The sequence below is a fragment of the Perca fluviatilis genome, chromosome 6 (genome assembly GCF_010015445.1).
Source record: "Perca fluviatilis chromosome 6, GENO_Pfluv_1.0, whole genome shotgun sequence".
Lineage (NCBI taxonomy): Eukaryota > Metazoa > Chordata > Actinopteri > Perciformes > Percidae > Perca > Perca fluviatilis.
The window spans coordinates 8,268,146-8,294,922 of record NC_053117.1 but is presented as its reverse complement, the minus strand read 5'-3'; the positions used below and the strand labels follow the sequence as shown (position 1 = coordinate 8,294,922).

General features: G+C 42.3%; 2 protein-coding genes across 3 annotated transcripts in view; both read left to right on the top strand.

The window, feature by feature from the left end:
• Positions 1-13,653: 13,653 nt before the first annotated feature.
• On the top strand, positions 13,654-20,002 carry vamp5 (vesicle-associated membrane protein 5). Of its 2 annotated transcripts, none has more exons than XM_039802743.1 (4): positions 13,654-13,740; positions 13,857-13,928; positions 17,518-17,661; positions 19,283-20,002. In XM_039802743.1, exons 2-4 carry the CDS (start codon positions 13,926-13,928, stop codon positions 19,439-19,441), a joined length of 306 nt encoding a protein of 101 aa, XP_039658677.1. In that variant the 5' UTR covers positions 13,654-13,740; positions 13,857-13,925; the 3' UTR covers positions 19,442-20,002. The 2 variants fall into 2 exon arrangements, with proteins under 2 accessions (XP_039658677.1, XP_039658676.1); XM_039802742.1 differs by having other exon boundaries at positions 13,661-13,740; positions 13,854-13,928.
• Positions 20,003-22,619: 2,617 nt separating this feature from the next.
• gcn1 (GCN1 activator of EIF2AK4) overlaps positions 22,620-26,777 on the top strand; it is a 36,745-nt gene continuing 32,587 nt past the window's right edge. The window contains exons 1-3 of the mRNA XM_039802741.1: positions 22,620-22,670; positions 24,203-24,305; positions 24,398-24,461. Of these exons, the coding sequence (XP_039658675.1) occupies positions 22,653-22,670; positions 24,203-24,305; positions 24,398-24,461 (185 nt within the window). The 5' untranslated portion in view covers positions 22,620-22,652. The remainder of the gene's footprint in view (positions 22,671-24,202; positions 24,306-24,397; positions 24,462-26,777) is intronic.

Sequence of the window (26,777 nt, the reverse complement as noted above, 5' to 3'; positions counted from 1 at the left end):
TTGATTCAATAATCACACAGCCAGGGGTCAGATGTTTAAGGTCAGATTTCAGGCCCATGTCTGTTCGCACACCTCGAGTGTTGGGGGATCACGCTCCTCCAGCCAACCAGCGGAGGTATGATCATTTACAGCCCCCTCCACTATGGTTCCTCCTGCTGGGTCCATGGCAACCAATAAGCCTCAAAACACAGTCATTTTTCAGTCTGAAGCAAAGATCGTGTGTGTCTCATCTCCCACCTCTGTCTGCTGTAACAGGACCAGTTTAGCTTCAAAGAGGTCAAAATAATTCCTATATAGTCAACATAGTCTCACCTTTATGATATTCGCAACAGCCTTTAAAGGTGCCATAGGTAGGATTAAGAAGATCCAAGACTTAGCCAAAAGCTTTGAACCTCGACAACTAATCGCACTACAGGCTGTCACTACCCGATGTGAGTCGAGTGCAGATGTGAGTTGCGCGTGCGTCACTTTGCGACAGCCCCACGCAGGTAGGCTAGCAGACCTGTTTTGCTGTTAGCCACAGAATAATGAGATAGGTACATTACATAGCAGCAATTTATTATTTAGCGTAAGGCATCACATTTTCACGGCATGATCCCTGATGTCATTTCTCGATTAGAGGCTGGAGTAGCCTACAAGAACCTGCTAACGAGAGACTTCCGTAATGTCAATACAATACAAATGGACCTACATAACGAAGTTTGTTCGCTACTGGCTACAAGTTAGCAATCAAACACAACAAAGGCTGTCACTTGAATGGCGTTTTGAGCTAACGTTAGCAATCAAACAATCATAGATAGCTAAAACGTTTGCCGGATCCGGATTCCTTGGCGTTATGCCGTAAATCGTTTCAATCTGAGCATGCACAACTCACATTTGCACTCGACTCACATCGAGTAGTGACACAGGCTGTAAGTGGTGCCAGAGGAGCGGATTTCTTTTTTTTAAAGGGGCGCTATGCAGTTTTGGCCATTTGTTCTTCTTTTTGGTCGCAGGTTTCTCTATAGAGCTCCCCCCTACAGCTTCGGAATAGATATTTGGCAGCTCCTATGTTTACTCGTGTCTGACTCCTCGCTCGGTCAGTCTGGCGTTTCCTCTTTCCCTGTTCCTCCGACAATGCTTTCCTAGCTTCCTGCTTCTTTTTTGCCGGCTCAGCCGTGACGATAGTGTGAAAAACTCCATCGCTACCTTGTTAGCTGGTTCCTGAATGGGCGTATGTGTGCAGTGCTGTGAAGCAATTCGTTACATCGCGAGACCTGATATCACGCGATACTTCCTGACGCTGAGGCCGGCGGTTGCAAGGGTGGTTTTTCCCCTCACAGGCGCTAGGGAGGAAGTAAGACGACCACCACTCAACTCGAAAAAAGTCAAATAACCATTCCAATGACTCCGAAGCTGTTAAGGTAAATTAAGCTAAAAAATGGCATAGTTCCCCTTTAAATTACCTGCTTCATGTAGTTCTACTCAAACATAGGGTCAGTTTCAGCAAATATGACAGAAAGTTAGTTTTATAACCAATGTGTTAATGAAAGTATCTGTTCTTTTAGAGGCTATATTTATTTAGGCCTAATGCATTATAGGGCAGCACAATATAGTGTTTTTTTATCGTCATTGCAATATTAACTGCCGCAATACACATATTGCGAAAGACACTCAGAGATATTTTATCAGTAGAAAACTGCACTTATAAATGTAACTGTCATTCTTTTTTCAGTGGTGCCTGTACATTCAAGTCAGTTTGTTCAATAAAAGAATGTTGGAAATGATTTCATTTTATTTATTTTTTTATTCAAAAATAAATTGTTAAATTCAACCAGCAATTGTTGTATTTTAGCAGAATACTGAAAGCAGCAGAAACGCAGAAGTGAGTGCGCTTCAATATCTGTTTATGTATTGCAAGTAATTCAACGTTATCGCATATCGCACATTTTTCCCTAATGCATAGTACATATTAATATAATAATATATCAAAGACCATTGAAAGCTGGATGTGATTTTTTTTTTTTACATGATTCTGGGGCACTGTAGTCCTAATCTATTTGTTTTTTTACACACTCATGCTGAGCTAATCCATGCTGTTTGAGACCAAGATCGTTTTCAGTTCTCTGAAAGTCACACTGTGGCTTTTCCATAAGCAGAATTCACAAGGGTCTTTTTTTATGACCTATGTAATTTAAGAGTTTCAAACATCTGGTATGTTATAAATATTACAGTCTTTATATTTACTTTTTTTGCTGTTTGTTGAACTGCCACAAGATGGAGACAGGGAGGACGACTGAGACTTGAGGATGTAGATCTGAGGGGGATTCCCCGCAGCTTCTCTCTCCTCTGGTGAAACTATGCAGGGCATTATGACATACTGTCTCACACTTTTGGTTTCTGTTAAGTTTATTCACAGGCTTTACTACTACAAATACAACAAACCAATAGCAAAAAAGCAAACGCAAAATGTTTGTGGTGCATTTCAAAAACTGGAATCACCTCACTGAAAAAGAACATTCAATTTAGCAAACATTAAAAACAAAAGTGGGTCATATTGGTTGGAGTACTGTGGGGAATGCAGTAGTGAAGAAAGGGTGGTATACTGTTAGTGTACTACAAATCAGGCCCAGCTGGTAAGGCTAGTGGCCAGAATACCTTCACTGTGCACACATCTGTTTTCAAATAAGGATGGAACTTTAGGGTCTATCATCTACGGTCAAAAGTTTGGGGTCACTTAGAAATTTCCATTACAGACAGAATACCAGCTGAGATCAGTTGCATTGTTTTTTGTTTTTTTTGCATTATATGCTTATGTAATTGCAAAAGGGTTCTCGGCTGTTGTAGAAAGAAGTGGCTGATCTTTAATGCAATCTAAATTGCCCATTATCAGCAACCATTCATCCAATGTTCCAAAGGCACATTCTGTTTACTAATCTGATATAATTTTAAAAGGCTAACTGAGAAAACAGTGGAGTGGAGAACCCTTTTGCAATTATGTAGACACATGTATGTATGTATCTGAAAATTGCTGCCCTGGTTAAAAAAAACAATGCAACTGATCTCAGCTGATATTCTGTCTATAATGGAGTGGAATGGAAATTTCTAAGTGACCCCAAACTTTTGACCGGTAGTGTATGTTGTTAGTTTTTAATCAAATATTTATTTATTTATTTTTTCCATATATGCCCACCAAACAAATTAAACATCCCAAAGTGCATTTAAACCAACAGCGCATTCTCATGAACGGGTTTGTATGATATTGTGCGAAAGCTTATGCACATCAATTTGTATATCCTACGAAATTAGGCGACAAAATGTTACTGGGAGCCGGCTAAAGAGCACCCTGAGCTGTCGCTCATTTCAGAGGCCATTGCTAGTTGAGTATAGCTGAGAAAAGGTGCTTGTTAGCCGGGTACAGGGCACAGCGAGGTGACGGTCCTTTCAGGAGCCGTGGCAGTTGAGTTTAGCCGACGAAAAGTGAGCGTCATGCAGCAACGTCAGTTCATTTGAGGCACCAAAAAGACTAGTTAAGATTAGAAAAAAGTCCCTGGCCACGAACACGCGTTTCCTGAATGAAAGTTTTGCAAACTAGAGCTCTTTTGACCAAACACATCGATGTTGATATTGCGGCAATATTGTAGGGTTGACTATTGGTGCTTTCACAAAATATTAACACAACGAGATTTGATAAATAATCACCAGTAATCGGGATACAGTAACTAAGTGGGTAAAGGCAAATAATAAAAGTAAGTCTGGTAAGTTCAGAAAATTACATCACTTTACTGTAATGCAGCCTAAAGAAACAGGAAACGACAACACTTATTATATCCAGCCTCATATATCGATGTATCGCCCAGCCCATGGGCAATTTTAGACCCTTTATATATATATATATATATATATATATATATATATATATATATATATATATATATATATTTATATATATATATATATCCATCCATCCATCTTCGTCCGCTTATCCGTGGCCGGTCGTGGGGGAGCAGCTCCAGCAGGGGACCCCAAACTTCCCTTTCCCGAGCAACATTAACCAGCTCCGACTGGGGGATCCGGGGCGTTCCCAGGCCAGGTTGGAGATATAATCCCTCCACCTAGTCCTGGGTCTTCCCCGGGGCCTCCTCCCAGCTGGACGTGCCTGGAACACCTCCTCCTAGGGGAGGCCCAGGGGCATCCTCACCAGATGCCCGAACCACCTCAACTGGCTCCTTTCGACGCAAAGGAGCAGTGGCTCTACTCCGAGCTCCTCACGGATGACTGAGCTTCTCACCCTATCTCTAAGGGAGAGGCCAGCCACCCTCCTGAGGAAACCCATTTCGCCGCTTGCACCCTGGATCTCGTTCTTTCGGTCATGACCCAGCCTTCATGACCATAGGTGAGGGTAGGAACGAAAACTGACCGGTAGATCGAGAGCTTTGCCTTCTGGCTCAGCTCTCTTTTCGTACAACGGTGCGATAGATGGAATGTAATACCGCACCGCGCCCGATTCTCCGACCAATCTCCCGCTCCATTGTCCCCTCACTTTGCGAAAAAACCCCAAGGTACTTGAACTCCTTCACTTGGGGTAAGGACTCATTCCCTACCTGGAGAAGGCATTCCATCGGTTTCCTGCTGAGAACCATGGCCCTTCGATTTAGAGGTGCTGATTCTCATCCCAACCGCTTCACACTCGGCTGCGAAGCGATCCAGTGAGTGCTGAAGGTCGCGGCCGATGATGCCATCAGGACCACATCATCTGCAAAAAGCAGCGATGAGATCCCCAGCCCACCAAAACGCAACCCCTCCCCACCCGATTCGCCTCGATATCCTGTCCATAAATATTACAAACAGGATTGGTGACAAAGCGCAGCCCTGGCGGGAGGCCAACCCTCACCTGAAAGCAGTCCGACTTACTGCCGAGAACCCGGACACAGCTCTCACTTTGGTGCGTACAGATTGGATGGCCCTGAGTAGAGACCCCCTCACCCCATACTCCCGCAGCACCTCCCACAGTATCTCCCGGGGGACCCGGTCATACGCCTTCTCCAAATCCACAAAACACATGTAGACCGGTTGGGCATACTCCCAGGCCCCCTCCAGGATCCTTGCGAGAGTGAAGAGCTGGTCCGTTGTTCCACGACCAGGACGGAATCCGCATTGTTCCTCCTCAACCTGAGGTTCGACTATCGGCCGAACCCTCCTTTCCAGCACCTTGGAGTAGACTTTACCAGGAAGGCTGAGAAGTGTGATACCCCTGTAATTGGCACACACCCTCTGGTCCCCTTTTTAAAAGGGGAGAAACCACCACCCCAGTCTGCCACTCCTTTGGCACTGTTCCAGACTTCCACGCAATGTTGAAGAGACGTGTCAACCAGGACAGCCCCTCCACACCCAGAGCCTTGAGCATTTCTGGACAGATCTCATCAATCCCGGGGCTTTGCCACTGTGGAGTTGTTTGACTACATCAGTGACTTCCGCCCGGAAATCGACGACAATCCCCGTCATCCTCCAGCTCTGCCTCTAACATAGAGGGCGTATTGCGGATTCAGGAGTTCCTCAAAATGCTCCTTCCACCGCCCTATTACCTCCTCAGTTGAGGTCAACAGTGTCCCATCCTTACTGTACACACAGCTTGGATGGTTCTTTCTTTCCTTTTCCTTTCCGAGGTGGCGAACAGTTTTCCAGAAGCACTTTGGTGCCGACCGAAAGTCCTTCTCCATGTCTTCTCCAAACTTCTCCCACACCCGCTGCTTTGCCTCTTTCACGGCAGAGGCTGCAGCCCTTCGGGCCCCTTCGGTACCCTGCAACTGCCCCTCCGGAGTCCTCTGGGATAACCTATCCCGGAAAGACTCCTTTCTTCAGTCGGACGGCTTCCCTGACCACCGGTGTCCACCACGGTGTTCGGGGTTACCGCCCTTGAGGCACCTAAGACCCTAAGACCACGCGCCTCAGCGCGCTTCAGCAATGGAAACTTTGAACATTGTCCACTCTGGTTCAATGCCCCCAGCCTCCACAGGGATGCACGCTCCGCAGCGGAGGTGCGAGTTGAAAGTCCGTTGGACAGGGGCTCTCTCCAGACGTTTCCCAAACTTACCCGCACTACACGTTTGGGCTTACCAGGTCTGTCCAGAGTCTTCCCCACCCCCTGACCCAACTCACCACCAGATGGTGATCGGTTGACAGCTCTGCCCCTCTCTTCACCCGGTAACCAGCAACATACGGCCTCAGATCAGATGAAACGATTATAAAATCGATCATTGACCTTCGGCCTAGGGTGCTCTGGTACCAGGTACACTTATGAGCATCCCTATGTACGAACATGGTGTTCGTTATAGACAATCCATGACTAGCACAGAAGTCCAACAACAAACAACCACTCTGGTTTAGATCAGGGAGGCCGTTCCTCCCAATCACGCCTCTTCAGGTGTCTCCATCATGCGTTGCCCACGGCGTTGAAGTCCCCCAGCAGAACAATGGATTCCCCACTGGCGCCCCTGCAGGACTCCAGTCAAGGTCTCCAAGAAGGCCGAATACTCCACTCCTGTTTGGTGCATATGCACAAACAAGAGAACAACAGAGTTTTCCCCCACAACCCCGCAGGCGTAGGGAGGCGACCCTCTCGTCCACCGGGGTAAATCCCAACTAGCGGCGGCTCAGCCGGGGCTTGTTAGTATCCCCACACCCGCCGCGCGCACACCCTGAGCAACTCCGGAGAAGAAAAGAGTCCAACCCCTATCCAGGAGTACAGTTCCAGAACCGAGAGTGCGTAGAGGTAAGCCCCACCAGATCTAACCGGTAGCGCTCCACCTCCCGCACCAGTTCCGGCTCCTTCCCCACAAGAGGTGACGTTCCACGTCCCCAGAGCCAGCGTCTGCTGCCCGGGTCCTGGTCCGTAGGGCCCCTGACCTTCACTGCCACCCATGTGGCAGCGCACCCACCCCAGCGGTTCCTCCCACAGGTGGTGGGCCCATGGGCTGGAGAGATGGGAGCCACGAGCTTGTTCGGGCTGTGCCCCGGCCGGGCTTCGCGGGCAAACCCCGCTACCAGGCGCCGACGCAGCCCGCCGTCTGGGCCTGGCTCCAGACGGGGGCCCCGGGCTTCCTCCGGGCAGGGTCACTCCATTTCTACCTTGTTTTTCCATTGGGGTTTTTGAACCATTCTTTGTCTGGCCCCTCACCTGAGACCACTTTGCCTTGGGAGACCCTACCAGGAGCACAAAGCTCCAGACAACACAGCCCTCAGGTTCACAGAGACACACAAACCTCTCCACCACGATAAGGTGATGGTTCACGAGGGTTGAGTAGGTAGAAAAAAAAATAAATAATATATATATATATATATATATATATATATATATATATATATATATATATATATATATATTATATATTTATTTATTTTTTCTTATGGGCATTTCCACTTTTAATGATAGGACAGCTCAGACATGAAAGGGGAGAGAGAGGGGGAAGACATGCAGGAAACTGTCACAGATCAGACTCAAACCCTGGACCTTCTGCGTCGAGAAATAAACCTCCACATATGTGTGCCTGCTCTACCAACTGAGCTAACCGGCCACAATTTTAGACCCTTTTTAGGGTGGCTCAAGAAAATTATATATTAAAAAAAATTAAATAAATACCATTAACAGAAACATAGTTTTGGCCAATCGGAGGAGGTTGTGCCAGACTCCCGCCTTTGGCTGAGTCTCTATCTAATCTGTCAGAGGGAGAGCAGGAGTGAGGTTGTGAAGTTTAACGTTGGTAGTCCCCAGAGAAGAAGTTGGTCATTTCAGGCGCAGATTAGAACCCAAATTGAAACACAAGCAACTAAAATTGCTGAATGTTAGAAAATTGTATCAAATTCGTCGGTTGGTTATTAATGTGACTTATAAAGTGTCTGGTTTACTTCCATCATAGTGTTAATAGTGTCAAAAAAGGTTAGTTGACGTTGTTCAGTAGCTTGCTCAAAGATTATCGGCTAATAAATTTGATGATTTAGCGGGGGTGGGGGGCTGAGCCCCCCTAAAGGTCTGATCCTAGAATCACCCCTGGCCCAGCCCTAACGCAAACCATTCCCTCGCTTGAAAGCCCTGTGTTTCATGTACAACCAGTGCGTTCTTATACAGCAGCAGTCAATGTGGTGCATACAGTAATCAAAACGATTTCAATACAACGAAAAGTACCTACAAATAACAGTGCTTTACTTTTCGTAGCTGGTTCATTAAAACTGCCTGAAACCAAACAATCTGCAGAAGGAATACTAAGTAAAGCAAAACTAAAAATGTTGGCAGACTGTTGAACAAGTCGTAACAGGCCTACATCTCCTGTTGACTCAACAACAGTAAACCTCTATGTCCGGATCCGGATGAATGCGCTGTTTTGTCAACAAGTGGTGACTAAAATTTTAATGTTTCATCCCCATGACAAAAACCCGGATGAGTTTTTGGAACAACGCCTCTTAGACAAACCCAATCCACTGAGGGCCCATTTGTTGCTGATGGGAAATCAGCCTGGACTCAGACTGTTGCAGTCATGGGGATGTGAGTCTACCATCCATGGACGAGTGTCAGACAATGATGCAAAGGGAGGGTGATCAGCATGCTGAATACGGCCTTTGTATTTGGTCAGCTTTTCCCTGAAGAAGCCTTTTGTTGGCCTGGGTCTCTGGCCTCTGCAGCTCTGACCTGACAAAGTCTCATGTGCTGTGTCAGTCAGAAAAATGGGAAATGCTACATCCCAGATGTATTATGGTGATTATTTGTCCACTTTGATGATATCATAGTAAAATTAATCAAAATTTATAAATGTATTTTAGAGGCAGATGCAAGTTCAATGCTGACAGATTTGCATTAAAGTTGCTGGTACCATTCAATCTTCTTAAGTAGGCTAATATATTTACTGTATTAAATCAATGACCATCATGATCATGACCACAATATGTCATCAGATATTAAGGAAACACGCTAAGTTGAATCTTCTCTGACAACAATAAAGCCAGTATTTTTTCCTTTTAAATTTCCATTCCGGGAAGGAATGTCTGTTTTGGTTATGACCTGTTTGTTCTTGTCAACCGCCCATTTTGCCACCCGACATGAAACATAAACATGCAAAAACAACGTGCTGCAGCCACGGCAGAAACAACTGGATTAACAGAGGTAGATTCATTCTACCCAACCTTAAAAAACTCAGCATCTTTCTAAACAGTTGCATGACCAGGGACGTGGTAAAACACTGCTGCAGCCGGTGAATAGATCCCGACTGGTGCTGGCTAACGGTGCTGCTAACATATTACTTAATATACTATTAACATACTAGACTATACTATACTATAGTATGGGTTAGTATGCTACACTATAGTAAATTATATCTGAGGTACCCCCACAGCCCTGATGAACTCTCCCTTCATCGATTCCCAATGTATTTCAGCTTTAGATCCTCTATTTGTTCACATGAACAAATGAAACCTTCATTCTGGCACACATCCTCTTTTTGTATCCTTTGATACAAGATTACAATACATGAAGCACATCAGTGTGCCAACTAGTGTTGTGAATTAATCATGCAGCAACTTCTAATGATCTAGTAATTAGGTCACAATCTCTCAATTATTTTTGGACAACTTCCATAATCAGAGATAATGGGGTCTGCCTGATGGTGTTTTGTTTGGCATATAACTCTCACTGAATGAAACGAAGACTGTTGGAAAAAAATTCCAATTGCCAGTGTGAGTGACGCAGTAAAGCTACAATGGAGTTGTTTTGTCTGCCTGCTCGTTCCTTATCATAAGTGCAACAGACACACACCCACACACACACACACACCCACAGCAGCAGTCATTATTAAGAGCCTGGGTAGTCTCCATTGACGCGCAGTTTTAGTAACTAATGACAAACCATCCTGCTTCAAGAAACCCACAGAGACAGTTGGTCTCTTTGTGTAACTGTATGTAACTGTAAGCCACAAATGAGTCTATTGCACGACAATGACGCCATTGTTGTCTTTTCAATGAAAAAAGATCTCCAGTTAAAGGATACTATACAGATATCGAAACTATAGGTCAAAAAGTACATGACTATAATAGTGCAATAAGGTCGATATAAATGTACGTTTTAGTGACCCAGACACACTGTACAGTAAGTCCCTGTGGGGATATAATATGAACACTGCACATGTTTCTCACAAGGGTGGACCAGCAGTCACCTTCCTAAAATCATGCACAGCCCATAAAAAAGCAACACCCTTCATTGACCAAACAGCACACAATGTTCTGCAGCAAAGTCTGCAAAGGCCTGCTAGAAATGAAATGGACTAGTCGAATGTTCATGACTGTTGCCAGACTCTCACTGAACGTAGTGAAGCGGAAAGGCATATCAGTATGTTTATGATTAATCTGTTGTGCAGTTCTTACTAGTTTTCCTGCTGCATGAAGGATATAAGGCAATGTCACTATAAGATAAGATAAGATAAGATAAAACTGTGTTGTCCGTTCACACAGAACATTTCCTTGCATCGTCTGCTCCAACAGTCAACAGGAAACATTAAAAAACAAGAGTCTGAGTGCTGCTGCATTTAGGTCCCCCCTGGTAATTTCAAGACCAACTCAAGCACATACGTATTATCAGCAAAATAGGCCCATACTTAAATATCAGAAGTTAAAAAAAAATAAACAATGTGTTATTTTAGAATGTGATATCATTCTGTTATTGTATTATTTGTGCTGATGCATTACAATGTAAGCTGCATTTTGAATTTTCTGATTGGTGTAGCTCGTTAAGGTGGAACAAATTTTCACTACTTCATACTGTTGAATAATGCTTTATAAGGTAAATATGTTTTGAATGTAAAATCTTAATTTCCAAAGTAACAGATTGTGGAATGTATTGGTAACTACTTACATTTACTCAAGTACTGTACTTAAAGGTCCCATGACATGGTGCTCTTTGGATGATTTTATATAGACCTTAGTGGTCCCCTAATACTGTATCTGAAGTCTCTTTTATATAGACCTTAGTGGTCCCCTAATACTGTATCTGAAGTCTCTTTTATATAGACCTTAGTGGTCCCCTAATACTGTATCTGAAGTCTCTTTTATATAGACCTTAGTGGTCCCCTAATACTGTATCTGAAGTCTCTTTCCCAAAATTCTGCCTTGGTGCAGAATTACAGCCACTAGAGCCAGTCCCACAATGAGCTTTCCGACGGGCCAGGCCGGGTTCGGACAGATATTTAGAAATTATGGTCGGGCTCGGTCACATCAGCGTGATAAGGCATTTGTTGTAAAATGGTGCTGCGGCTCCTTTAAGAGAGCTCAGTGCGTGTGGGTTTGTGTGTGTGTGTGTGTGTGTGTGTGTGTGTGTGTGTGTGTGTGTGTGTGTGTGTGTGTGTGTGCGTAAGTGGGCAGAAGAGAGCTAGAGAAAGAGGAAGCAGAAGTGTTGTAGATACCATCGGAGCAGAGTTGGTGGTTATTCATGTTATAACGTCGGCCCTGGAGGTAATGAATCTCTCCTGGTTTTCTGATCACGGTCAGAAACGAAGCGATCAGGAGAAGTTAACCCATTGAACATTTTAACAGCTTATTAACGTGTGCTTGTTGCCCCGTGTGCGCTGATGCGCTCATCTGTTGACATTTCCGAATGCCTTCCTACAGTTGCTTAACAAAAGCGGGCTTTCCACACAAACAAACGTAGCCTACATGTGTCATTAGTATGAGAAAAAAAAGAGATTTTAACTGTGTCGGGCTCGGGTCGGGCTCAGACACAAATTTCTTAATACCTGTCGGGCTCGGGCCGGGTTCAGTCACGGCTATGTCGGACGCGGGCCGGCCTCGGACAGAAAAATTTGGCCCTATTCGAACTCTAGTCTGTAGCTATTGAGGAGGAGAGGGGGCGGGGAAAGGTGGAGAGTGGGGGTGTGGCCTTGACCAACTTCCACTTTGGTCGTTTGAAAGCCATGTGTCAGTACCCGATCCGTTCCACCTGCACGATCCGTTGTGCGCATGCGCAAGATGTTTGCGCATGCGCTGTTGTACGAGGATTTACGACACTACCCGATCTGTTCCACGCTAGCCTCCACCAGGAAGCTAACGTTAGTTTAGCTAATAGTTAATTCGGCTGACCGCTAGGTGATTATAGCGGTCTGCCGTTACCGGGAAGCTAACGTTAGTTTAGCTAACGGCTAATTCGGCTAACCGCTAGCTGATTGTACCGGTCTGCCGTTAGCCTCCACTGGCAAGCTAACGTTAGTTTAGCTAACAGCTAATTCGGCTAACCGCTAGCTGAGACAGCATGTAAACTTTAAAAGACCCTCAAAATAAAACTTGAAAATAAACGTTAACATATATAACAGTTGTTACCTCAGTTCTACTTTACTTGTGCTCATTTAAAATACAATCACTCAATACTTGTCTTTATTGTTATTACTGTAAAGTCTTAATTTAGCTGTAGCCTGCTTTTCCCATTAAGTTTGACTTAACATTATTTTAATTTTAGACTGAATCTAGCTGTCCGTTCTGCCTGCACGATCCGTTCTGCACATGCGTTATTTTAGACTGAATCCGTAGACCGGTTTTGACTGAATCTAGCTGTCGGCTAGCGGTTAGCCAAATTAGCTGTTAGCTAAACTAACGTTAGCTTCCCAGTGGAGGCTAGCGTGGAACAGATCGGGCAGTTCGTAAAACAGTATTATCATCTGCACATGCGTGAACATCTGGCGCATGCGCAGAACGGATCGTGCAGGTGGAACGGATTGGGTACTGACACCATGATGTCTCTCTCTCAGGGGTGGGCCAAATTCTCTGGGCGGGCAAAGCAGAGAAAGGGGAGGTAACCTTGCTCCTTATAACATCATAAGGGGAAGATTCCAGATCGGCCCATCTGAGCTTTCATTTTCTCAAAGGCAGAGCAGGATACCCAGGGCTCGGTTTACACCTATCACCATTTCTAGCCACTGGGGGACCATAGACAGGCTGGGGGAATGCATATTAATGTTAAAAAACCTCATAAAGTCAAATGTTCATGCCATGGGACCTTTAAGTACTAAGATAACTAATACAAAATATGAATTAACTACTAAATGATTATGGATTAAGTTGCCCAGCAGTATATTAAGTAGTTTAAATTAGCTCCACCTTGACCAGTTGCAACATTAATGCATCCATAATTATGACCCAGTGCTATTATATAGGCTTTTATTCTGAAATGGGACATTCTGCGTATGAGGGTTTTTTTTCCACTTTTGCGTATGTATATTTTGATGTTAATACTTTTTAGTCAAGTCTGATTTGAGTATTTATTCCACCTCTGTCAGTCACCAAAGCTGTCAAACTAATGTAGTTGAGGAAATTTAGCCTTTTTTAGTTTTAACTACTTTATATCCTATTGGGTATAATCTATAGCAAAACAATGCATCATAATTAAAAAGAAAAAAAAACATATTATTATTTGAATAAATCTTAACCTAAAAAAACTGAAAACCATTAGGCCTAACTAGTAGCTATAGCTGTCAAATAAATGTTTTGGAGTAAAAAAAAAAAGAAAAAGAATCCCATAAAATGCCATGGAGTATTTGTATAAAGCAGGACTTGAGTAAGTAGCCCAATCGGGGAAAGTCCGGACTTTACCGAGTCAACATGACGGTCACGTGATCACCTTTTTGTAATTTTAGACTTTCCGGGAATACCATGAACGCATCATAGAGAGACAGCACAGATGTAGCTCGGCAGAAGTGAAAGTGACAGAGAGTCGAGCTAACGCTGAAAACAAAGGTGTGTAGTAAAAAAAAAAAAAACACAAGGAAACCGCTAAACGTTTCAGGTTACAAGGTGGAACATTAAAATTACAGAGCTGGTATGCTATGCTGTGTTTTCTGTTACTAAAGTAGACTTGAGTCGCGCTGTAAATGCATTGGATCCGGTGACAGCCTCGACAAACAGCAAGAGACGTGACAGACATGGTAAGTCAATATAAGTCTCCTATGGGCTAAAAAGCTATGCTATAATGACTTATAACTTCGATAAGAATAGAAAGAGAGAAGAGAGGGAACTTTGTTTTGGCAGAATGCTTTTTAAAAATGTATACATAGCTTACTTTGACCCTTCATAATCTGCGGGCAAAGTCCCACAAAACAGCCTAATAGTGGGTATAGGGACAGGTTACTTATAGCTGCTGTTAACTGTGATGTCTTCCATTTTAAATGACGAATATTACCCAGAAAATAACAAAACTGAGATTCAAATGGCAGTTGTATTTAGTTGGAAACAGCACGTGAGTTCGTTGTCAGGTCGAAGTACATTGAGGCGAATCTTAAATAAATGAATACACCTAAAGAAATACAAAACTTAAAGCATACATTCAAAAAAGCATGATAGTAGGCTATATCTTTCCACTGTTGATCTGGAGTAAGTAAAATCGAGTCTACGCAGGTTGAGATTTGAGAGGAGCATTAGGTGTGAAGTGAGAGCAGAGGTGTAAATCAAATAGATAATAGCTCAAATAAAATAAATATAACAGATGACGTCTTCTGGGTCCTTTCTTGCATGTCTTAGCTTTTCGAGATGAAGCCAGCTCATTAAGTCATAAATTAAGAATGCATTTTTGGCATTGGGGTTACCACTAACCTTCATACATGCTTTCCTTAAATATGAATGAACTTAACACAAGAGTACTATTACTAGCTAACAAGACAGCGGTTGTCAACCACGGGTTGCGTTCACTGTTGAAATAGAATGGAGTACCATACTACACTGTAATAAACAGGCTATAACCTGACGTGGGTGAGGTTTCCCTGTATAATGCCAGGTACATTAATGCAGGCAGGAGGGAGGGAGCGAGGGAAGGAAGGAAGCAAGGAGGGGAACTGGAATGGGCAGCAGTTCCTGTGTGTCGCCGGCTGAATTATAAACACAGACTATTGTTCAACTACTACTTGGACGGCCAAAGATAAGATAACTGGGCTTTTAGGGCATCCATGAATCAGTTTCCGCCAGGCATTGATATTACTTTTACTATTCTCAGCCTACCGGGGGCCTTGTACACATACTGTAAATTTGAACAGGAAATGAGAATGAATAATGAACTAAATCAAGATGCTGAGGGCGTACTTGTTTTGTTTTGTCCTATCTGTCGGTTTCCTGTTGCTGTCAACTTCTGAGATGTTGGCTTCCTCTCATGGCTCAGAGGACAGCGGCCAACCTGTCAGGATACAAATTGCTTAGAGGTCTAACTACCCTCTACATATCCTGCTCCAGGTTTCTTATCAATTTGTAGGTAGCCCTGTTGCTGTTGTTGTGCCCTTGGGTGCCGCCTTTACCCTCCTGGCAGAGGATAGTGTAAACAGCTGCTGCTAGAACGTATCCTTCATGAGCTGGGAAAACATGTCCTACTTCTTTTTATTAGTTTCTCATAACTTGTTCCTCTTTTCACTTTAGCTTCAAGTTTCAGTGCTGGGTAAAGTAATTTTAATTCAGATTTGTGTTCCATTATATGCTTTAAAAACAATTCTTTTAGTCATACAGTTACAAATGAATGTACTCTTGCGTCAGTCTACTTAAAGAAAACCTGTCACACAGGACCGTAGCCGTGTTTATAAAACAGCAATGAGTCTGATCTATATCAGGCAGACAAAGGTTGGATTATTTTCAGTCGGCAGCCTGTCTGGAATACAAACTGTAAGACTTTTATTTGACTTACTTTTTTATTTTTTTTATTGTGCTAACCAGAAACATCAAGGAATAACAGATATGATAATCTAATGTTAGAATGGAGCTAAAACAATAATTTCCAAACTGAGGCACTCATTAGCACAAAACAACAATCAGAGTACCTTCAGCACTGCTATTGACCACATGGTCTCTGTGGGAAAGTACAGAAGAACTCACAAGAGATAGATATATGAAAAAAAACAATGATCAAAGTCAATGCCGAGATATGCTTATATGGACCAAACTCCAAAAAACACTGGATCCTACATTTCCCATAATGCAACCAATAGCATCTTTTCACTAAACTCTCCCTGCCGGCCAGGTAAATGCCCACAACTTTTAAATCCCACAACCCCAGTTTGTAACGCAGGCCTGATGACATCATCAGGGATAGTTCAGACTCCAGAGCCACGGAAGACAATAAACAACGAATTCACTGGCTGAATAGTACTCCTAATGATTACGACACTGACCTTTATGCCTACAAGTAGGGCTGGGTATCGTTCCAAAATCTTTCGATCCGGTGCCAATTTCGATACCTCAGTTCCGATGCCGGTTCCTAACGATACTTTTTTCGATACCATATGTTTTAAAATCCATTTCAACATCAACAAAAATACATTAAACACAAAGCTTTTATTTTCCACTTTAATTGTGAATCAAAACAGTTATCAAAATTAAAAAATTCTGGTAAAACTGCTCACTCAGAGTAACATTATTAAAAGTGCCTTGCCTTGCAAGCTCAGTCAGTCATCAGGGCAGAGAAACCACCGTTGTGCCTGCTTTTCTAAGAGGAAGGAAGAAGGAACCCAGCAAACACTGTCTGCGTGAAGTTTTGAAAAACTGTAACCATACTTGAAACCAACCGTGACTCTGTGACTTCAACAAAACCGCAGACAGTTTACTCCGTCCGCACCTCTCCGTGTGTGTGTGTTCTCCGTGTGTGTGTGTGTGTGTCGGTCGGAGCTCCACTCTGTGTCAATATGCAGAGAGGACAGATAAGCTCTCGCTTACACGCTCAGACGCTTTTGGAACCGAAATATTTGGAACCGGTATTGAGCGAGAACGCAGGGACAGGCCGCCGCGAACCGAGCTGCAATGTAATCAAATCACTGAAAATCTTTCAGATAACACCAGCCTATCATTTCTGTACTCCAACACAACAAACTCCCTGAATGCCCTTCAGCTGACTTAAGGCCTTTTTATGGTTGTGCGTTGAATCTACGGCGTACCCCCGCGGACCCCTTTGTGTGTATGCCGGACCCTACGCCGTAGCCTGACGTGCACCTCTCGAAAAATGTAACTACACGTCGCAGCGACGCACGTAGCTCGGCTGTGGCTTGGTAGCGTTGCATTTCCCCTGACTCATTTCCTGGTTCTCCTTCTCCATAAACAGCGGAGAGGGTTAACTTCTCCTGCTACCGATTTCCCACTTGTTTCTCTCACTAGGACTCTAGAGTCAGTACTCTATCACCCACTCCCCCCCCAAAACAAAGCAAAAACAATTACTTTTAGTCAACAACAAAAATCAAGGGCGCACAATTGCCCCATTAGGTTACGTTGCACCCGACTTCCTGGCGGCCGGTCACTGCGTTGCTCGCTCAATGCTGGACCAATTTCAAAGATTTTTGTTCACATCAGTCTATCAGACACAAATGCATGGGAAATAGGGTCCAGGTTGAAAAAACCCGAAATCACCCTTTAAGTGAGGATTATTCCCAAGAAACAAATAGCTGGCACTGGAAAAAGTTCAAACAATGCGAGCACATAAGTCCCTGCCGTGTCCCAAGTGACTGAATGAATCCACACTCTTTAACCATGTTGTGTGTGTTGTTTGGACAGGAGAATGGGAAGAGCCGCCTGCAGCAGGCCCAGGAGGACGTGGATGAGGTGAAGGTTATCATGTTGGACAACCTGAACAAAGCCGATGAGAGATCTGGAAAACTGGGAGAACTGGAGGACAGGGCTGATGAGCTGCTGGCAAAGGTAAGCAGGGGCAGATCAGAGAAGCTGTTCAAGTGGAAAATAATCACTACATAGCATCACACCCCACTATTTTAACTTTAGGGTTCTCTGTGGAAGTCTCTGGATTGAATGGATGAGGCGAATTACTGGAGCAAATGGCACACACAGGGAGTGTTTCCACAGGCGTCCAGGGACTAATACGAGGAAATGTCATAATTTATATCTATAAATACCCCTTAGGTGGAGTTGGAGAGGAAAACAAATGTACAATTTACATCCTGATTGTGTTTTATGGTGCTATTTTTAGAAAGGTATTTCCTATTGTTTTCCTAAGATGAATAAAGCGAGCTGGTCCCTTGGTACGACAGAGTGAGTCCAGGACATGCCACGAGGCCAATGTCCATCCGCCGTTGGACAAGCGGGTTACATGGTTCTCACATTGCCCCTTTGGTTAGTCTTACATCTTGCATCACACTGTTGAGCAGTTCTCAGAGAACTAAAAAAGCAAACAGGCAGACAACTGAACTGAAAGTTCAAGAACCACTTTGATACTCTTTGGGATAGTCTCACATTGCCAGACCTTCCTCCACAGCGGCGTAGGAGGGTCTGGCTAGTCCACACAGCATTCCGGGATGGGAGAAAAATGTGCTCTGGTTTATTGGCATTTCTTTAAACCAATCACAATCGTCTTGGGCGGCGCTAAGCGCCGGACAGAGCCACGGTGTCGCTGCAAAATACCCTCAGGGAAGGAACTTGTTTTGGTAGAATTTGTACTTTCAAAAGTTGTTTTAGTCATACAACATAAAACTCAAATTGGAAATTAGCTAGCTAGCTGTCTGGATTTACACTGTAGAGATCTGAGGACCAGTTAGCCATAGTCCTCATACATTTTTTTTTTATCTTGGGGGCAATTTTTGCCCCTCGATCACGTTTTTTTTACGGCATTTTGAAATTTCTTAGGGTACATTTGCCATTTGCCCCCCTTAATTTCTGACACTGATTATCACAAAGTGTATTCAAGGGCTCATTGACCTTACATTTTTATTGTTTTATAGTTAGTCATAGTTTTCTGAGAACTGCTCAACAGTGGGCTGTAACATGGACCAAAGTCAGGTAGCTATTTGTGGCTACCCCTTTCATATAACAATTCATTTGATCATTTGTTGATGTAAAATAAAGATTGGTGCAGCTTTAAGTTAACCATGGTGTCATAAGCGTGCCTGCTCATAATCCATGTTATCACAGAGGGGATCCCTGTGTTCGACTGTGTACGACTAAAACCTCAGTTTGCTCTTTTAGTTCTCTGAAAAAGAAACAGTGTGATGTAACACTGGCCAACGGGGCAATGTGGGAACAATGTGACCTCCAGACGGACCATATAACGGGATCCATTGTTAATACAAACATATTGAGTATAACCACTTAAAGAAAGTGAAAGTACGGAAACAACTAAGAAATGTATACAATTTGATTGGTTATGTTTTCTCAATAGGCCTTTGGAAGTTTTATATAAGTTAGTATGCTGGCGAATAAATCCATCCCATCTTGGCATATGTATGTTCCGTATGTTTTAGACTATCAGACAGCAGTTTAGTTACACAACAACGTAATGTAACATTCTATTTGTGTATTTTCTCCCTAGAGTAAAGCCTTTGAAAAGACCAGCAACCAGTTGAAGAACAAGAAAAGATGGGAGAACAAGAAGATGAAAGTGATGTTTATTGGCATCGGAGTGGCAGCTGCACTCATCGTTCTCGGACTTATAATCTTTGCCATTGTTGATGCCACACGAGCTCAGTAGCTCCCATGCTGATGAGCGGAAAATAAGATATCAGGACATGAAGTGGGCAAAGATAAAAGGTCCAGGAAAAGAGGAATGCAAACTATGGGACTCTAGCATCACGCCTGAACTGCTCAGTTTGTGATATTTCTGTTTTAGGATATTTATGGGAGCATTGGTCCCACTCTTCATTAGTGTAAGTCTTCAGTTGATATGGTACCATTGATTGCTTGGCTGCTTTTTAAATAAATTTTCTCTGCTTGGGCACCACCCCACCACTTTATTTTAACCAAACATTATTACGTTGCTACTTTTGTGGTATTTGTTTGTATATGGTGATCGAAGTTCAAGAGCACCGCTCAGAGGAACAGATAACTGGTGTCAGTGGTCGCTGAAATGAAGACAGAATCCATTTCACCGACAATTCAATTGATTATTCCAATCAGCTGTCAGCGCAAGAAGACTAAAGAAAAGACTAAACTTGGTGAATATATGCAGTTTCAAATTGGAAAGACTGAACTGATGTATTGGCACATAAAATCTCATCTGTTAAAAATAAAATGTCTGTTTCATTAAAATGTGTTTAAAGATGCAATCGGATTTGTTGATTAAAATAAGATTTATCAATTTTTTTTAATTTATTTCTGAAAAGGGTCTCTTGTCGATACTTATTCTACTCATCAGTATGACGTGTGTAAGATGTGCGTAGAAAACAGATTCATGTTTACAACTTACATTTCTGTGTTAAACACTCTTTGGGTTCATACAAACCAATATCCAAACCACTAGCAACTGCGTGTCATTTAATCTATAGCCAATATAGTCCACACGGAGCCAGTATCTAGAGCCTACATGTTCTATATTGTTGTTTAGAAGCAAGGAGAAAATGTGAGCCTGGAACCATCAATAGTAAAATATTACATTTTAAATGTTATTGCAGTTAATCTGCAGTGTCAGTAAAGAATACCAGAATGGACAGTGACCCCTGCTGGTCAATGTTTTTACTTCAGATAAATATGCAGAACAGAGAAACACCAAAGTTCCAATTATCAGGTATATTGTGTAATGAGTTTAGACAGCTGACTCCTATGTAACCATTTAGCCAGACATTGTATATCAACTATGATACTTACTGTTTACTGAAAGGCTTACTGGCAGTCTGTGGAAGCCTTGAAAATGAATCTGAATCCATATATCGGAATGGCTCTTTGTCACATGAGGTGCAGGTGGTCTGTTATGATAATAACCATTCTTAACAGCCATGAGCGGCGACCAGGAGGATTTAAATATCTTGCCAGGTGTCTGTCTGTCTGTCTGTCTGTCTGTCTGTGGACATATTTTGTCACCACACCAGCGTCACAACCCTGCAACACGCAGTCATGAAACTTTACAGGTGTGTAGTTGAGATCAAAATCAAGACCAAGTTTGAAGATTGGTGATCCCAGCAAGGACGCTAGAAGTAGGGGGTAGGAAGCAGGGAAGGGGTAAAGTGGGGGAGGGCAATGGCCCAATTTGGCGTTGTGGCTAGTGTGATCACGACACAAGATGGTCTCTAGTTACTATTATTTTCATAACCAGAACTGTCAGTCTCTGCTGTTTATTTTATTTATTTAATTTAAACATGGACAGTGTACAATTAAACATTAACCTTGTATAAGAACAAGGAGCGATGCTTTGCACCAGGTTGTAGCACAAATGCTATTTCCCGCCCATAGTCCCTGGGCAGGTAGGTAAAACCATAAATATTCAATGCAAGTGAAGCACAAGACATCAGAATATGCAATTTTACCAACACCTAATTTATAATAATACGCAAATATGTGCAAAGTCATTCCCACATCCTAAAACCAGTCCCTCCACCCATTCACATAAGTGTACAACACACACCCACACACACCCACACTCTAACAAATAGATGTATACAAGTTTGTTGTGACAATATCCAGCGTTTTGTCAAGTCTTGTTTTGTTGGTACATCTAATGAAGTGAATCCAGGTGAGTGGAACCTTTAGGCTATCTAATGAAGTGAATCCAGGTGAGTGGAACCTTTAGGCTTATTGAGAGACCAAGGTTTCAATCCACTACATTTTGGGGGGTGGTAATGTGTCATCTTCACACTCTAGAGGAAAATTACCAAAACATTCATACCTAGAGGTGCTGTTCAGCTCCACTGTGACCATTTCTATAGACTTTAAAAAATAAAATCTTACTACTTCTGACAATTCAATTCTGAGTCTCTGTTTGGTGCATTAAAACTACAACTAATTTTTTTTTAAAAGGAAATTAATTTATTTTTTTGTTACGGTGTGACTTTACACCGGATTTGCCCAAAATATTCCACTGACAGGCCCTTATGCAAAGATGATATCTACTTCCAACTTCACTTCACACAGCATCTTGTGTAACTATTTTCATTTACACAATGCATCTATTGCAATCAATGGCATAATGGTTCTTTTGTAACACTCACCGCAGTCCTCTACAGCCAATCGGAACCCTTAGATCTCAAATCTACAACAACAAAAACAAGAGAGAAAGTAATGTTGTATACTTGAAAGCAGTATTAATGCTATCATTCCTATGCATTTTCTTTCTATTTAACTTAACTTTCATCTATCGGTAACACATAAAGTACACGCAGTACAAATTCATAACAATTATTTATTACTCAACTTTGTTTTTGCAAAAACATGGCATTGAAAACACTTCTAGTGCCTTTTGTTTTGATTTACTGGAGAAGAACTCCTAAACCAACAGTTTTGGTTTGACATCCACATTTCGGTCCCTTAAAAGCTTGCCAACTTAAAAAAATTAACTTTGAAACAAAAGGTAGAACGTGCTCACATTATATCAATATAATTTTGAATGTGTGTAAATAATTTTAATAAAATTAATTAAATAATGTAATGCGTGTCTCCGAGATCTCTTTTTTTCTCCATGTGTTTTCTTCCAAAATCCCTAAAAGGTTACTATTTCAGTAGGCTATCTGCATATTTGACAGTATCCACATTTCCAGAGATATATTTGTACATATATAGGGTTAGGGTGCTCATTTTTATTTCATTTTATTTAGCTGTTTCAAGTGATTATTTTCATATATTAAAGTGTTTATTTATTGATTACATTAAAGGAAAAAAATGTGTTGTTGTTTTTTTAATGAAAAAAAGGGTTACGTAGCACTTGTGACCCGGAAGTGACATCAACAAGTCCTTCCTGTATCAAGACCGGCAAGATGGCAGCGGACACGCAGGTCTGTGTGGCTGTTCTTTAACATTAGACTATCGTCTTACAAAAGGCTTTCAAGTATGGTAGACACAGAATTCGTGGTATCTTGACTACCGCTTTAAAAACATATTGGTGTGTTTTGGCATTCAATGAGAAACTCAGGCAAACTTCAACAACAACAGCTAGCGAGCAGGCTGTTAGCTCAGTGCTGCGTGCGTAGCCTCAGTGTGACTTCATCAGACTCGTAGCTTCAGGCTGAGCCACTGCTACAGCTAACGATAACCGTTTTCTGTCCACAGTGGGAGGCGAGCTGAAGCTGTATCTGGATAGTACTCACTTGTAATCTAACTTGTCGGGGGTTTAAATCTACTGTCATTAACGTCAATTGGTCTGAATTCCCTAAATTAGGCAGACGAGGATTTTATGTGACGATTTAATTAAGCCACGCCCTCCATAAGTATGAAATTGTTGTTAGTTAAGTGATACGTTCTGAGTGCACTAGCTACATGCGCAATAGTCAACGTGTTAGATGAGACAGGGATAGTATTGCCTGTGCTGAAAATTCCTTTGTCAGCAACGAACAGTTTTAAAATCAAGGCCTTCAGAGTTTACTGGCGATTACTTTTTTTTTTTTTTTTTTTGCAGAGTTCTACAAAAAAACCTTTTCTTCCTTTTCTCTAATTTCTCTGCTTTACATTCATTTCACTCTGTACATTTTCAGACAAAACCTAACAGTGACACACATACTCCATCTTCAAAGGCTTAACGTACAGTCCCAAATGTGAATTGACAGACATGTACAGTGCTAAGCATAAGTGACTACACCCATGCTAAAGTTGACTAAATGGATGAATTAAACATCATCTTTTGGAAATTGATCTTAATGCCTTAATTAAAAAAATGAGGAAAAATCCAATCTTTAAGGACAACAATTTCCTTTGTGAGTGAATAATGTACCTTCACCATACGTAGAGATTGGCATGGTTTTATTTCAGTTAGCCTAATAGCTGGTTTGATTTGCATTGAGAGATGGTTTTATGGAAAGTACCCTATGCCAATCTCTAGGTATGGTGAAGAGTATGTGATGATGTGGGGCTATTTTAATTCCAAAGGCCAAGGGAACTTTATCAGGATCCATAGTATCCTGGAACCATGAAATAACTTAAAAAAATATGCCTGCCTCTATGGGAATTTAACATAGGGGTGTACTGACTTATGCCCCCTGTATTTTAAGGAAGAACATTTTATTTCTGTACGATACATTATTCATTCACAAATAAAAAAGGTTGGATTTTAAATTAAGGCATTAAGATCAATTTCCAAAAGATGATTTTTGTATTCCTCTTTTTAGTCAACTTTAGCATATGTGTATTCACTTATGCTGAGCACTGTAACTAGAGCTCAGACGATTAGTTGACTTATCAATCAACAGAAAAATAAATCTGCTATTTTTCTTCTAATCAGACAGTCATTTAAGCTATTCCTTAATTACAAATGCCAATTATTCACTAGGTCCAGATTCTATAATGTATATACTAAATATGACTATTACTCCAGGTTTCAGACACACTGAAGAAGTTTGCTGTAAAAGTGACTACAGCCAGTGTGAAAGAGCGCAAGGACATATTCGGGGAGCTGAAACGGTGTATAAAGGGCAAAGGTGAGGGATTTTGTTTGTGTTCAATTTTCTACACTATGTTTGAAATATGTGTTACATTCAAAACTAATGCTTCTTTAAAATATCTCTTTTAGAGTTACCAGAGCCTGCCATCAAAGGATTATGCAAGCTCTTCTGTCTCACTCCAAACAGATATCGGTAGGTGAATGTAATAACTTTGAGCCAATGGAATGCTCCCAAAACAGCTCTTTGTTTACATTTGTATACTCAGTTTACTAATCAAACCTAGCTAAAACTAATGCACACTAAAACAACCGTCTTGCAATAAATCCCAACTTCGTGAAAGCTCAGCTTTTGTTCAGTCTGTTTTAGAGTGATTTTGATGCAACTTACTGTACGCTTATTTTGGAGGGTGTAGTTTGTGGTGCTCTTGACTTATATTTTGCATTATGCAGACTAGAGAGGTGTTCCTGTTATTTAGCCTACCCTTATTTATAGAAATGGGGTGGACACAATAATCAGCTCAACAGCACCACGAACTGCAGCCTCTGAAATGACACCGTTGAATCAGCACCTCTCTTATGCAGATTCAACAAAAATGGAACATTAGAACTAGGGCTGCTGGATGATGGAAAAAACATCACAGTCAATTATTTTGGTCAATATTGAAATCAAGACTATGCAACACGATTAAGGCCGTTTACGGTTCTGCGGAGGGTCCACGCAGAGCTTTCACCGTAGCCTACGTAAGTGGCCGGAAGTTTATACTTGTGCACTGGCGTGTGCATCGAGCCGGTGTGTGTGTGTGGTAGAGCGAGGGAGAAGTGAGAGAGTGTCGGTGATTAGCTTCGGAGCGAGTACCGACTCTAGAGTCGTAAGCCGCTTTCTGCCTGGAGGGATTTTTGCAGTTCCTAGAACATAACATTCCTAGAACCCTTTTTTTCTTGTGTTCCGACTGGACCAATTTGGGGATTTTTTTTTTAAATTTCATCTGGCTGCAGTTCCTGTAACTCTTTCAGCTCCTACTTCAGGACAGGGTCTTTTCGCTGTTCCCTTTTCAGCATAGGGACCTAGGTCAACGAGGATCGGGTTTCCGGTACAGACAGCCCAACAACGGGACAATTTTAACAATTTTCGCCATCTTATTCATCACTAAATTCACTTCTGACAACGTTTTAGGTGAGAAATGAACTGTTTAGATTTCGAATATATGCAGTCTTGCGAAAATGTATGCCAAATTGACAATAAGCTTAAAAGTTTTCGGAGGTAAGAAGCTCCATGAAGCGAGGCGACCGTCGACAGGCGCCTGCCCCGGCCGCTAGCTCGTCGCTTGGCCAGTCCTGCTCAGAAACCCCACTGTCAGCTGGAGGTCTCTCAGACCGCTCTCGTAAATAAGAGGCTTTTATTTCGCCGTTGACGGTTTGTTTGTTTAAATATGACAACACGTGTCCAATCCAGCATAAGATTAACAGGAACCTGTGGTTAACTGTCTTTTCGGAGTTAAACTCCACAAGCATGCCATGCGGGCTTGACAACCTCGCTGTCTGGCCGTCACACACACACACACACATCCACAACGCAGCAGGCAGAGGCGGGGGAGAGAGAGATACCCGTTTCTCTTCAGGAGACTAGTTTAAATTATGACAAATATGCTATATACATTATATTTAGCTCATACTTTTTTTGGTGTATTTGTTTTCTGATTTTGACACTATAAAGACCGTTGCCGTGCTTGCATTACTCCCTTACCCCTCCTATAGCGTAGTTAGTAGAACTGCTTAGAAGTGGACTTTTCCTATACCTACGTTCCTGTAACTACTTGGTCGGAAAGCGGCTTATAATAACAAAAGGTCTGTCCCTATGGCCACTTGGCCAGTGTGAATGCAAATGGCAAAACCGGTTTTGGGGGGAGAGTAGTTAGTAGAACTGTTCCTATAACTATGTTCCTGTAACTACTTGGTCGGAAAGAGACTATAGTGAGAGAAACAAAGTGTCTCCCCTTTTGTTTTCTGACCAAGGTGGGAAATCTGTAGCTGGAAAAGTTCTCCCTCTCCTTGATTTCATGTTGTTTATGGAGAAGGAGAACCAGGAAATGAGTCAGGGGAAATGCAACGCTACCAAGCCACGGCTGAGCGATGTACATCGCTGCGACGTGTAGTTAAATTTTTGAGAGGTGCACGTCAGGCTACAGTGTAGGGTCCAGCGTAGACACAGAGGGGTATGCAGGGGTACGCCGTCAATTTGACGCAGAAGCATAAAACAGCCTTTACTCATTAACTTTTGGAAAGATGTTGCATTTGAGTTGAAAAAAACGTGAAACAGTTCAACACATCAAAAGTGAACACCTTGAACTGTGAAATTTCCCTTTTTAATGCTTTTCCTAGTGAAGTTTTTGAATTCACCTTAAAATAAATAATGTAGGGAGGGCTGAAGGTTCATGTTTCATTCAGAACACATAAGTGTTTACTTGCAAAACGTAATGTGAAAAATATTTTTTTTTCTTTTTTCGATTGC